The 13,840-nt window shown below is 37.8% G+C and overlaps 1 protein-coding gene and 1 pseudogene across 6 annotated transcripts in view; one reads left to right on the top strand and one right to left on the bottom strand.

Annotated features, from left to right (window-relative positions):
- UBR3 (ubiquitin protein ligase E3 component n-recognin 3) overlaps positions 1 to 13,840 on the bottom strand; it is a 130,227-nt gene that overhangs the window by 85,276 nt on the left and 31,111 nt on the right. For all 5 annotated transcript variants that reach the window (XM_080927996.1, XM_080927998.1, XM_080927999.1 and 2 more), the window contains exons 6-8: positions 6,704 to 6,770; positions 5,510 to 5,640; positions 3,820 to 4,048 (exon numbers count right to left, since the gene is read on the bottom strand). In XM_080927996.1, the coding sequence (XP_080784122.1) occupies positions 3,820 to 4,048; positions 5,510 to 5,640; positions 6,704 to 6,770 (427 nt within the window). The remainder of the gene's footprint in view (positions 1 to 3,819; positions 4,049 to 5,509; positions 5,641 to 6,703; positions 6,771 to 13,840) is intronic.
- LOC308428907 (histone H3.3A-like) lies at positions 1,235 to 1,643 on the top strand (annotated as a pseudogene). Its single transcript has one exon. The product of its transcript is annotated as a histone H3.3A-like (transcript).

The raw sequence follows: 13,840 nt of genomic DNA, 5'->3' as shown, positions 1-13,840 counted from the left end.
AGGGAAGGGAAAGCAAATGATGTTCTTCAAGTTTGAGGCAAGGTTCCAAGTCACTTAGACAAGTCACTTAAACGCAGAATGCACATGTATAAATGAGGACACAAAGCCCTTTAAACTCAGATGGTTTAGAGTTTATATGAAAAGTTGGCAAAGCCACTGGGCTGGAATGAATAGTAAAAATAGAATGTGGAAGCTGGAGAGATGGCTCAGTGGTTAAGAGCACTGACTGCTCTTCCAGAGGTCCTGAGTTCAATTCCCAGCAACCACATGGTGGCTCACAACCATCTGTAATGGGATCTGATGCCCTCTTTTGGTGTGTCTGAAGATAGCTATGGTGTACTCATATATAAAAGAGACAGAAACAGAGACAGAGACAGAGAGAGAAACAGAGAAAGAGAGACAGAGAGGGAGAGGGAGGGAGGATGTGGCCGGCTGTGCAGCACAGATTGACTAATGGATGATATGAAGACTAGAGACAGTGTCTGCACTGTGGCAGCAATGACTGAAGACCGAGATGGAAAAGAGACAATCTGTGTAGATTTTCAAGATGCTGTGTAGGCTCACAGGCTGAACAACTCCGGTATCAAGACACACTCTAATATGTTCATGTCCATACATACAAACTCATACGGTAATGAAAAAGGACACCAGCGTGGTGGAGTTCTCCTCCTAATACTGTATGTTGGAAACATGTATGAACAACCAAGAATTATTCCGATACAAAGTTAGATTTGCAAGATAAAAGATTAACCAGTGTTTATCAGTATCTGCAGGCATTTCTATAGCTATATGATGCACAGATATAAATACTAGTTTACATAAACTATAATATAAAACTTTAGAAACATTAAAAAAATGAATTACAATAGAAATTTAAAAATCAACCCAAAAAAAAACCATGTATATAACAAAGTAAATGTATAGGGTAGGGTTCTTGGACCACTAGAAGGCTTTTCCCACTTACTCATTGGCTATTGCTGTGGCATTGTGAATCCTCATTGTATTGTCTCTAATATTTACTAACAGTAATGTTTAAATGTTCTCTAGAGGCTAAGGATGTGTTTCAGTGTAAAACACATCTGACATAGCTAGTCTGAATTTGATCTCAAGTGCTGCAAGAAACTAAATGAGAAAGAACAGTGCCGAACTGTGTTCGCAGCCTTCGCCGCACCGCCTCTCTCTTGCTGAGCTCCAGTCGAAGGAGAAGGGGGGTAAGTAAGGAGGTGTCCATACCATGGCTCGTACAAAGCAGACTGCCTGCAAATCCACCGGTGGTAAAGCACCCAGGAAACAATTGGCTACAAAAGCCGCTCGCAATAGTGCGCCCTCTACTGGAGGGGTGAAGAAACCTCATCATTACAGGCCTGGCACTGTGGCACTCCGTGAAATCAGACGCTATCAGAAGTCCACTGAACTTCTGATTCGCAAGCTCCCCTTTCAGCGTCTGGTGCAAGAAATTGCTCAGGACAAAAACAGATCTGCGCTTTCAAAGTACAGCTATTGGTGCTTTGCAGGAGGCAAGTGAGGCCTCTCTGGTTGGCCTTTTTGAAGATACCAACCTGTGTGCTATCCATGCCAAACGTGTAACAATTATGCCAAAAGATATCCAGCTAGCACGCCGCATACGCAGGGAACGTGCTTAAGAGTCCACTATGAGGGGAAACATTTCATTCTCAAAAAAAATTTTTCCTCTTCCTGTTATCAGTAGTTCTGAATGTTAGATATTTTTTCCATGGGGTCAAAGGTACCCAAGTATATGATTGCGAGTGGAAACATAGGGGACAGAATCAGGTGTTGGCAATTTCTCCACGTTCATTTGTGTGTGAATTTTTAATATAAATGCAAGATGTAAAGCATTAATGCAAGCAAAATGTTTCAGTGAACACATTTCAACAGTTCAACTTTATAACAATTATAAATAAACCTGTTAAATTTTCTGGAAAAAAAAAAAGAAAGAACAGTGCCTAGTAACAATTCATACAAAGGCTAAACAAAAGCTATTTGAATTTTTAAAAAATTTTAAAAACAGATCTTGTGATATCTGTAGTTACTCAATGAAATTTAGATACATTCTAATAATGTTAGCATAAAAATGTACAAATTTTATATTACTTTTGGGAAAGCAACAAATATGCATTATGAAATGGTATGCTATTATTGAAGGTGATATTAAAAATCATGGCAAAACTTAAAAGTTGCTAATAATAGCTTTAGAATTTGGCTGGAAGATAATGTAATCTGTAATATACTTAGCCTGCACACACAAGTCATACCATTTTCATAAAGAAACATTTTGATATGATAATTATTTTTTTAAATGGGAGACAAACTCTTTAAAGGCCAAATATATATATATATATATATATATATATATATATATATATATATATATATATATAAAAGAACAGCTAAGTCAGTTAGTCAAGAAAATAGACTATATGGGCTGAGGAGACAATTCAGTGGGAATAAGCACTTGTTTTTTTCAATATGAGGACCTGAGTTCAAATTCCCAGAACCCATATAACAAACGTATCCACTGAAGTAGCTCTTATTCAAATCCAGAGCTCGCTGATGACGCTGCCTTGCTACCCAGCTTGTTCAACGTTATCTTGTCTCCACTTCTGCAATCAGTGGTTTAGCCCTCATGCTTGTGTTGTGTGGCACACACTTCAACCACTGAGCCTTCTCCCCTGCCCAGTTGTTTGGAGGTTTAGCTCTGAATGTCAGTAAGCAAAAACACAGTCTTCCAGTGTGGGCCTGTTTGTGCCCTGGCACAGAATCAACGTTCTGACATTAGAAGACATGAAATCCTTTGCACTGCCATTCATTAGTGATTTAATTCAATAGTAAATGACTCACCTTTCCAGGGACTTTATAATCTTATCTTTAAAGTAAAGGTGCTAAAGGTAATCTTAGGGTTTTCAGAAATTCAACTAAGACAACACATTTATAGTATTCGATCAGTGTCTGGTACACAGCAAGTATTCAATGACATGAATTATGTAAGAAAAAGCAGATGGAGGGAACAAGAATGGAAATGTGTGGAAAGTAGGTCAAGAAGTAGCAACCATACACTGGGCATAAAAGACGATTATAAAAGTTCTTCCTCCATATGAAGCTCAAAAAGAAGGAAGACCAAAGTGTGGAAGCCTCAGTCCTACTTAGAAAAAAGAGAGAGAAAGAAAAAGGAAAAGGAAAAAAAAATGTGTATTCATCATATATAATGTAACAAATTTTGTGAGCTATAATAATATTTTATAAAATAAATAAATTTAGAAAAAAGGTTCTTCCTAAGGGTATATAGACATGGCAAGGTTTATTCCAAATCAAAGAAATGCCAAGTATAACTATGTAAAAATATCTAGGGCAGCCAGCAACCAATTTGTGATTTAAAAGGAGCATATGTTGGGCATGATGGCACACAACTTTAGTCCCAGCACTCAGGAGGCAGATGGTCTACACAGTGAATTTCAGGATAGTCAGAACTACATAGTAAGACCCTGTCTCAAAAATAAAACAAAACATAGAGCATATTTAATAATAAATAAACCATGATTAGCCATGATAATACCTTCAATTATTAAAATGCATGCACACTGTGATAACACTTGTTTAGAGTAATTCCTATCAGTAAATAAAGTAATAGCACATAAAAATATAGAAAAAAATATGCAAACTGTTAACAGTTATTTGTAAATGACTAAACTAGGAATGATTTTAACTTTATCTTTAAACTAAAGTTTAAATTGTCAAATAATTATTTTCCTACTAGGTATTTTTTTACAATGTTTCTGAAGTCACGTGAAGAACTGAGAGTACCTTGCAGCTCACTTTTGACGAGGCAGCTTTCCATCATGTACAACAGCACAGTGACCATGATATCCAGGAGCTGGCATTCTTCTGTCACCTGTCTGGCTAGCTCCTCGTTGCTGAACAACTGAACACTAATATGTACAATTCTGTTGGACATTGTATCTGATTCGTGACTTTTCTTCAGTGTTTTCATTATAAAAGCATAATGCTGAACAAAAGTTTTTGTAAAAGCAACCTGTAAAATTTTTGAATAGCAAACAAGAAAACATCAGTTGGACTCCAAATTTAAAATGCTGCTAGTATTTTATATCACATATTATAATCAGCTTTTAAAGTTGTTAGTACCATATGCTGTTACACAAGGTAAATGAAAAGTAATTAAATAATGATAACAATTTTAAGTCATATTTTACCTTTTTATGGAACATTACTAAAATGCTTTAATAGTTTTAAAAAATAATAATAATCATTTTAACCCATTTAAGTTTTGAAATGATTATAAAATGTGGTTTAAGAACATAAAAATTTTACTTGGTCAAAGTTACATTCATTTTTTTGAAAAATTATCTTTAGTAGGGTAATGATGGTGAAATCCCAGCACCCAGGAGGCACAGACAGATCTCTGAGTTCAAGGCACTACTACAGCTTGAGTTCCAGGACACCCAGGGCTATACAGAGAAACCCTGTTGCTTTGTTTGTTTGTTTTTTTAAACGTATCTTTGTTCCATGAGACCTACAAAAACAAAAGCTAAAGTCCTGGCTAGAAACTAGCAGAGTAACATTACTAAACAACCAAGTTGGTATGATACCCACCCCACAGGAAATACCTGTGCACCTGCTCTGAAAGTTAACCAGCCATCCGACCAAATGCCTGCAGTATCTATTACAGCCGTTCTTTCCTGTCTATGTCACAGGTAAACTTCCTGTTGCATATTTTGGAGTGTAAAAAGACCCAAAATAATGCTACTTGAGAGTGTCTCTCCTAGTGTACAGAGGACCATTGCATGCTTTACTCTTTGACATACTGAGCTACGTCATTCTGCCATAACCATAAGATGCTCAGAGGTGGATCCACACCTTTGGGACTAAACACCACACCTCCCTACACTTGTATTTGATTAGTAACTATTCTCCCATTAGCAACGTAACACATGCTAACTGCAAAAGTAAGCTCAGTCACTCCATTACATGTTCTAACAGCACCTTGCAACTGTCCTTTAGAGGACTCAACTCTTAGGTTACAAATTACTTACGTCTGCAATTACTTTATTACTGTTTCTCTCCCACCATTCCCTTCACACAGAGTCCCACTTCTTTAGTAATGTTACTCCAGTGGTTTCTAGCTAGGACTTTAGATTTCATTGTTGTAGGACTCAAAGAACAAAGATAAAATTGCTGAGTAACTATGAGCAAGTAAAGCCTTGTATCCTTAAACCACAGTGTTTATTATAATAGCTTTAAAACTTAAATTTGAAGGGCAAGGCTGTGAAATTCTGCTGAGTAATGCTAAGTTGAGAAGAAGCTGCTATTCTGTGTGTTCTGAGCAGACTTTCACCAAGAAAATAACAAATGCGCTTTCATGTTCTATCCTTGTACTTATGAGCCTCAGCTAAGAAATTCAACAACAACAAAAAAAAGATCAAACAATAAAAACACAATGAAAGAGAAGTTCCAAAAGGAAGGAAGTAACAGGTACCTTATACTCTTGATCTGGAAGCATATTGAGTAAGAAAGTCACCATCTTCTGGGGAAACTCATACTTTATTGTCCAAAACAATAGTTCTTCTAAAAAGCTTTTATGTTTCAGAACATCCATTATGGATTGATCTGTATAAGAAAAAGTTAGCACTAATTAAGTTGCTTATCTCATGTAACTCCTCACATACAATCCAACAGCCTACCAAATGAATCTGAAAGTATCTACAACCTAATGATCTTCTTTCATGATTGTACTGAAAGCTGTCACCAATTTCCACAGTACCCAAATAACAAAACATTTAACCCAAAAAAATGTTAATAACAAGCAGTTACTCAAAAAGTAAGCATTACTTACTTGTTCTTAAATATATCCATGTACCTAAAATTTCTACAGCGTTTCAAATTTTAAATTATGCAACACTAATCCAAAACGAAAAATGCTACAAGATCTGAAATGCTTTGAACCCACAGACCTCTAGAACAACCAAGGCTGTACAGTACAACCCTGTTTCAAATGACCAAAACACAGCTCAAAAATTGGAGCTGGAGAGAGCGCAGCAGTTAAGAATACTAATTGTGCTTCCAGAGACCCAGGTTCAATTCCCCACACCCACAATGGTGACTCACAACCATCCATAACTCCAAATCCAGGGGCTGTATGCCCTCTTCTAGTCTCAGCAGGCACTGGGCACACATGGTGTATAGATATAACTATGGCCCAAACACCCATACAGGTAAAATAATAAAATCAGAAAATGGTTCCAAGTGTTTCTGATAAGGCATTCTAGAACTGTCATTTCCATAAAAGAATATCATGGTATGAATGTAAAAAATCTGAAGCTAAAACTAAACACTAAAGAAAACATAAAACCCAAGCAATTTAAATTTAAGTTTATTTATTTATTTACTTCTGAGAATTTTTTTAAGACAGGTCTTGGGTCTCACTATGTAGCAAGGACTTTGAAATATTAAGGGTTTTGTTTGTTTTTAAGCATTATTTTAAACAAACAAAAAAAGAACAGACTATAACCAGGTTTAGTGGCACAGAGCTGTCATCCTAGTAAACCTGAAGAGACTGAGCAAAAAAGGTTGTGGGTTCGCAGTCAACGTAGGCACACGACAAGTTTCAAGGATAGTCTAGATGAAATAGTGAAATCCTATCTCAAAGGGGAAAAAGGCAAACTATAAATACCTTTGGTGCCACTGCTTAGCTTTACCCTCTTTCTCTTGCCCAAGCCTTGACTCCCATCCTGGTCCTCCTGGAGGAAATAAAGTCAACATTATCTACAGCCATGCTCATATATGTATATGTTCTATATAAATGTAACATGTACATCCTTAATACTGATCAACATAATTCACTTCTATATATTTACTATAACAAATGTTTTAATGAAACTTTATTGAATTTTGTAGTAAAACAGCCTTACTATTAAAATGTGACCATCTATAACCTGTACCTATAGGGAAAGACGTTGGACATTCCAAAATGTTAAAATAAAAACATTCTTAAGCTTACACACATAACAATAAGACATAAAGAGGCTAAAGGAATAGGAGAATTTACCATAAAAAGGGAAGAGAGAGGACTAAAATAATAGAAGAAAAATTTCATAAAGTATAAAACAAAATGAGCTCAAACTCAAATTAGCAGCCAGAGAGATGATTCGGTGGCTAGAGTCACTTTCCACCAAGACTAACAACTTGGAGTTTCATCTCCAGAGCCCACATGATAGGAGAGAACCTAACCCAGTCATTTGTCCTCTGACCTCCACAGACACACCCAGTATGTGCACAGCCTTCATACACACACACACAGAGACAGACAGACAGACAGACAGACAGACACACACACACACACACACACACACACACACACACACACACACACACACGCACAGAGTACTAGTTTGTTTTGCCAACTTGACACATGCTAGAGTCATCTAGGAAGAAACATCAGTTAAGGAACTGTGTAGATTTATGTTAAGGCAATACATGATTAGACAGGGAGAAGAGGTGGGAGAAAGGAAAGGAAACAGAAGAGGAAGAGTCAGATCTTCGTCCCAGTTTCTTATGTGGGGGTGGATGGTTCTGGTTATTTTTTGAATTATGGATACATTACAAATGCAACTTTAGACATGGAGGGAACCAGAGAATTTAAACTCAGGGATTGCTACCTTTCTTCTCCTTTTCTTTATCCTTCCTTCTTAGGTGGAGAAAAGGAGGTGAAGGAGAAATTGGTGATATAGTAATATTATGGAAGTTAGAGAAATAGACATAAGAATAGGTTAGTAAAGTTACTCTCAAACAAGGCATTACATAGCTACATCTTACATTAGTAGAAATCTTTGTAATTGATACAAGGTTGAGGTTGTACTCTTTACATTGGTATGATTTCATTTGATACAAATCTAATGTTTTCACTAGTATAGTTTCTTACTGTTATAAAATTGGGATTAATATTGTTGCTTTCATATACACACTGTGCCTATACAACACAAGTCCTATAACTGTTATTATACACTGTTTTTAGTTGGATAATCAATACTAGCTGGATAACAAACTCACAGTTTGAGTCACAAATGCTTTTTGTAGTTAAATGGATTTCAAAAATGTCAGAAATCCACAAATTATGACATTTAACGTTATTTATCTTTTGTCGAGATATAACTGCTCCTTACAATTTCCCTTTGGTGGAATAAACAAAGAATTTGAGCATCTATACCTCGAGGTGAGGTATAGTTGGTGGCTAGGCAGCCATTGGGCAAAAAACTGCAAAATTTATCAACAGACTATTACTGTCCAAAAAGAGACACTTTGTGCATAATAGTCAACTGATAATCTTTGCCGAGCCAAAGTTATCAGCGGTTCAAGATTTCTGCATTTTTAGGTCTGTCAGTGATCCTGAGCCAGAAGGCCCAAGACTTACTCTCACATGTTGCTAACAGGGGACTACTGGTGGAGATTTGTCTCTACAACCTCTCTAAGCGCTGGAAACCATGTTAGGCTTCCTATGTTTTTAGATATTTGGCCATTCTCAGATTTCTGACAGAGTTAAAGACTAATTTAGTTTGATGGCCTATCCAAGATAATTAACTTTGAGAAAACATAGTCATTTAGAATATTTTCAAGTGATAATAATCATATACAGCTTAAAGGAAACTTTTTTTGTTTTGTTTTTTAAAGTAAACAAAATGAGTGGGATGTAGATTTATATTAAGGCAATACATGATTAGACAGGGAGAGGAGGTAGGAGAAAGAAGAGGAAATGGAAGAGGAGGAGTCAGGGAGTAAAACGGAAGAGGAGGGGTCTGAGGAGGAGGAGGAGGAGGAGGAGGAGGAGAGGACTGAAGGGGAACAAAAGGACTGTTCACGGCAAGTGAGAAGGATTTCTTAGGAGGGGAATAAAGAGTATAGTGATAAATCTGCCCAAAATAGACTGCAGTTTGTTTTCCTAATTACCGAGTCTTGTTGTCATTGAATGGGTTTATTTGGGTTGAAGAGGATATTGCACAGAACTGCCTCTGTCAGACTGGCCTGTAGGCAACCCCTCTGCAGCATTTTCTTAAGTAATGTCGTGGCTCTTCCTGGTTGTCAACTTTACTAGATCTGGAATGAACCACAATTCAGAATTGGGAGGCTCACCTTTGTTCCTGATCTTGAGGCATAGAGGCTATGAATCTTAGGACACTAAAGCAGAAAGATCGCTGAGCTCAAGGTCATCTGAAACAAAGCAAGTCCCAGATCCAGGCATGGCGGTACACACCTTTGATCTTGGACACACCCTCTGTTGGAGACCTACATGAGGACATTGGAAGAAGGAAGGCTCTCTCTCTCTTCGCCTGTTTGCCTTGTGGACGGAGCATCTGCTAGATCCTTGGACTTCCACTCACAGCTGTTGCCGAACATTGTTGGGGAGTTGGACAACAGACTAAGTCACCAACAAATACCTTACTATATAGAGACTAACATAAGTTCTGTGACTCTAGAGAACCCTGACTGATACAATTAATGATTGATGTACAAGGTCCCAGCTTACTTGTAGTGAATGCCATACCTTGGAAGGTAGTCCTGCTCTGTATACCAATAGCAGCCAAGTAACCCATGAAGAACTAAGCCAGGAAGCAGCACTCCTCTCTGGTCTCTGCTTCAGTTCATATTCTGGCCTCCCTCAAATGATCCACTGATCTGAATGTATAAGCAAAATAAACCACTTCCTCCACTAGTTTGATGGTCATTGCATGTCTCACTGGAGTAGAAAGCAAACCTGAACATATGAATACCACACATACAGAAAAGGAGGGATCAAATTCTGAAAAATAAGTGTAACATATTAGAGCTGGAACTGACATTGTAAAAATAATAATATGCTCTGGGGGAAAAATTCAAGAACGCAGGAAATTTCTGCTCACTTGTGATGCACACATTTGTGAAAAACCTTATACTGCGAATGAAATGGATTAAATAGGGAGAGCACTAATGAACAAGCCTTCACAATCCAGTCAACTTTGTAGCCAAAGTAGTATAGAAGCAGTAATTGATACCTGGGGATTTAATTTGTATGCCAGGCAAAAATCATGGGATAGTTTAGGTTGTCTCAGAGGGATGCTGACACTGTACCATAGAATGAGAACGCTAGTTAGAACAGACAGTATAGCCCTCAGTGTCCAAAGAAGAGTAACAGAGGCCAGAGCTCTGTGAGAACCAGATGAGGAGAGGAGCAGAGGGGAGAGAAGGAAGGGAGAAGAGAGGAAAGATAGGACAAGGAGTCCTGGGTGCAGGTTCATCAAAGAACTAAGGGATTTTTCCTCTAACAGTTACGATTCACTATGCCTAAGCAAGAAAATCCAGGAACTACTACCTGCAAAGAAATCAACTTCTAAACTGAACTGACACTTTGTTAGAAGTACTTCATGCTTTTTCAGCAATAAAGTTCCTATAAAAGGGAGACCTTCGATCAACACCACGACAGTCAGGGTATTATGAAGTGCTTGCAGTGCTTGCAGTCCTAAAGGACACGTAGAATTAGGAAGAAAAACTCATTCAAAAAGAAAACATGGGTGTGATGCCTAATTCTACAGTAGTGTGCTTGCATAGCACGGAAAAGGCTTGAGTTCTACCCTAAACAGAAGAGAAAAAAAGAAATGAAAAAAGACAACATAGGGTCAAGGCAAAATCTGAAAACACAGCTCACTGAATTGGACTTACCAACATGGCAGATTTCACGCCGAGCTAGGATATCTATCCTAGGAGACTATCCACCTAACCCTGTGGGACAATGAGCACTCCTGCAAAATGATGGCTGAAAGTATTACAGCAGTACACTCTTCCTGATGGCAGTTTGACCGTGCACAAGCCAACGGTCTTTAAAATTCATTAAGAAACATAAACTTTATCACTGTGGGTTTTTTCTTTATTATCCCATGGGGGGGGGAGACGGGGGGGAGAGAGAGGGAGAGAAACTTGCTAGACACAGGAGCTTTTCAGGGAAAGCTGGAGTTTAAGATTTATTTTTGTTTATTGTACAGGTGTTTTATCCAAGAGTATTTTTGTGTATCACATGTGTACAATGCCCATGGAAATGGGAAGAGGATATCAAATCCCCTAGGATTAGAGTTAGAGATGGTGTGAGCCATCATGTGGCTGGGAACCCAACCCAGGTCTCTGGAAGAGCAGCTAGTGCTCTTAAACCCTGAGCCAATCTCCCAGTCCCAAGGAGTCAATTTTCTCCTTCCACTATGTAGGCTCTTAGGGATTGAACTCAGGTTATCAGGCTTGTGAAGTAAGGGCTTTTACCCCTATGAGCCATCTCACCAGCTCCACAATGTTTTGTTTTTCAGCAGCAAAAAGAAAAGTTTTCACCATCTAACAAAAGAGGACTAAGTAAATAAGTCAATGCTAGAACTCTGCAGACACCATTTTGTTTAAGTGAGGGAAGCATACCACAGCTAATCCATTACAAATCCATGTCTAGTTTAAGAAAAAAAAGTACATTTAGCAAACAAATGACTCAGTGGTGGAATTTTCAGGTATTAAGATAAATAAAAATAAAAGTTGTCTTGAGCGCAATTTCTCACACTCTGAACTCATGGTGAGGAGTTGAAACTCCCCCATTTACCATGAGGAAGCATTACTGGGCACTGGAAGTCTAACCATGAGGGAACACTGAATATGGCACTGACTCACACAGATTGCACAGCCCTCAGAAACCGTTTCCAGGCATCAGTCACTGAGGAAGCAAGCAGACACCACTACCATGTCTTTCCAACACAAATATGCGAACGTATTTAAGTCCAAATTATTTTGAACAAAACCCTAAAAGAACTAAGGAAAAAACACACTCATCAATCTTCAAATTGATTTCTCAAATGAAAGTTGTCTTTTTTTCTTTTCTGATATATTTAGACAGATGAAATAATATGAACTTCATAAAATGTCAAGTAAAGTCAGAGTTGTTAAAAAAAAAAAAAAAAAAAAGACAATGCAGAACGCACAGGCTTCAATACAATACTTGTCAAAGGAGGCTTCGAAAGTAAAATACAACGGAAATCACCAAGGACTAGAAAAAAACTTAAAGACTCATTGTGCCACTGTAATATGAAACTGATTGCTTTTATATCAGGATTCCAAGCACAGAGCAGGGAAGAACTCTGTCAGCAAGAAAAGGGCAGTCATTGGGTCATTTCATTCAACCACTGTGATGCCTACAACTACTTAAGAAAGCTGCCTGAGAGCTGGAGAAATGGCTCAGCAGTTAGTCCTCTTCCAAAGGACCTGAGTTCAATTCCCAGCAACACATGGTGGCTCACAACCATCTGTAATGAGAGCCAATGCCCTCTTCTGGTGTGTCTGAAGACAGCTACAGGGAAAACAAGAAAACAAGCAAGAGAGCAAGCTAGCTAGCTGCTTGAAAGAAAGGCCAATGAAAGACCCTGGTCCTAAATGACAGCATAAATCTCATTAAAGATTCCCCATCACTGTGCACTAATCCAGATCACAGACTGAAGAAGGAAGTGAGCTTACTAAACAGATGAAAAGGCTACATATAAAAAGAATATTAAATAACTAAAAGTATTTATTCAAGGGGATGGAATTAAAAATTAAAATTAGTGGTCAAAATAATTTTTTAAAAGTATGAAGATTATATAGTTTTACAAAATACTGAGAGTATCTTTTTAAGACAAAGGCCTGTGGACTGCAGCTAACCTCAAGCTCACTGTGGCTAAGAATGGCCTTGAGCTCCTGATCCTCCACCACCACCTCTCAAGTGCTAGGATTTGAGGTATATACCTCCACTCCCAGAATATTATTAGGAACTTTTTAAAATTATTTTGTTTGTCTGCACATTTCTATGTCCCTGTGGTGGCCACAAGAGAGCACTGGATTCCCAAGAACTGGAGTTACAGACAGTTGTGAGCTACCACAAAGGGTGCTGGAAACCCAACCTAGGACTTCTGCAAGAGCAGACAGTGCTGGACTACAAATGGTTTGTCAGGACTTCACACTTACTGGTCAAGCACTCTACCACTGAGCTACATTCCCAAGCTGTGAAAGCTTCTTAGCTATAAAACTATCAAGCAAAGGAGCTAGTGTCTGCTAACTAGGAGAGCTCTCTATTCCAGGAGTGTTTACATGGGAGTTTATCAACTGCCAAGAGTACTGCAAAGTCTACTTCTACACTAGAAAAGAAATATATTAATATTTCTAAGAAATTTCCCAACAAAAATTATGTGACTCTCCAAGCCCAACCTTCACCATTAACCTAATTCCTAGTAAATTAAAATTTAATTCTCAAAATACAGTTACTTTTTAATCTATCACAAATTTTTTAAAAAGTATCTCTACCTTCTAATTTCAATAATCCTGTTTCAATATAAGTTTTGAAAAATTAGTGTTATTTTTCATTCAGAATTAAAGAATAGTCAAAGAATATCTACAAAGGCATCTAAACATTTTGCTAATGATTATCTGCAATTAAGTAAGTGTGCATAGGAAAAGAATAAATATGAATAAGCTAAATTAATAGTAATAGTTAACTCCAATGCCAGGCTGAAACATTTTTTTTCTTTTTCCCCATTCTTCTATTTCTCTAAAATGAACATTCAGACGGTCGTGGTTTCACAGGAGAAAAGTTTTATTTCATTTGTACCTCAGAATCACAGAAACTGATAATCGGGTGGTGGAACACATAGACATTTGTATGGACCTCATTCTATCCAACATCTCCTTGAAAAGTTATCTGTACCCTGGAATGCTGGTACACACCTGTCATCCCAGTACTCAGAAAGCTTCCACAGGAAGACGAGAACCTGGAAGCAGCCTACACTAT

This window comes from Micromys minutus, assembly GCF_963924665.1.
Source record: "Micromys minutus genome assembly, chromosome: 13".
NCBI classification, from domain to species: domain Eukaryota; kingdom Metazoa; phylum Chordata; class Mammalia; order Rodentia; family Muridae; genus Micromys; species Micromys minutus.
The sequence above is the reverse complement of the archived record's forward strand: the minus strand, read 5'-3'. Positions and strand labels throughout refer to the sequence as shown.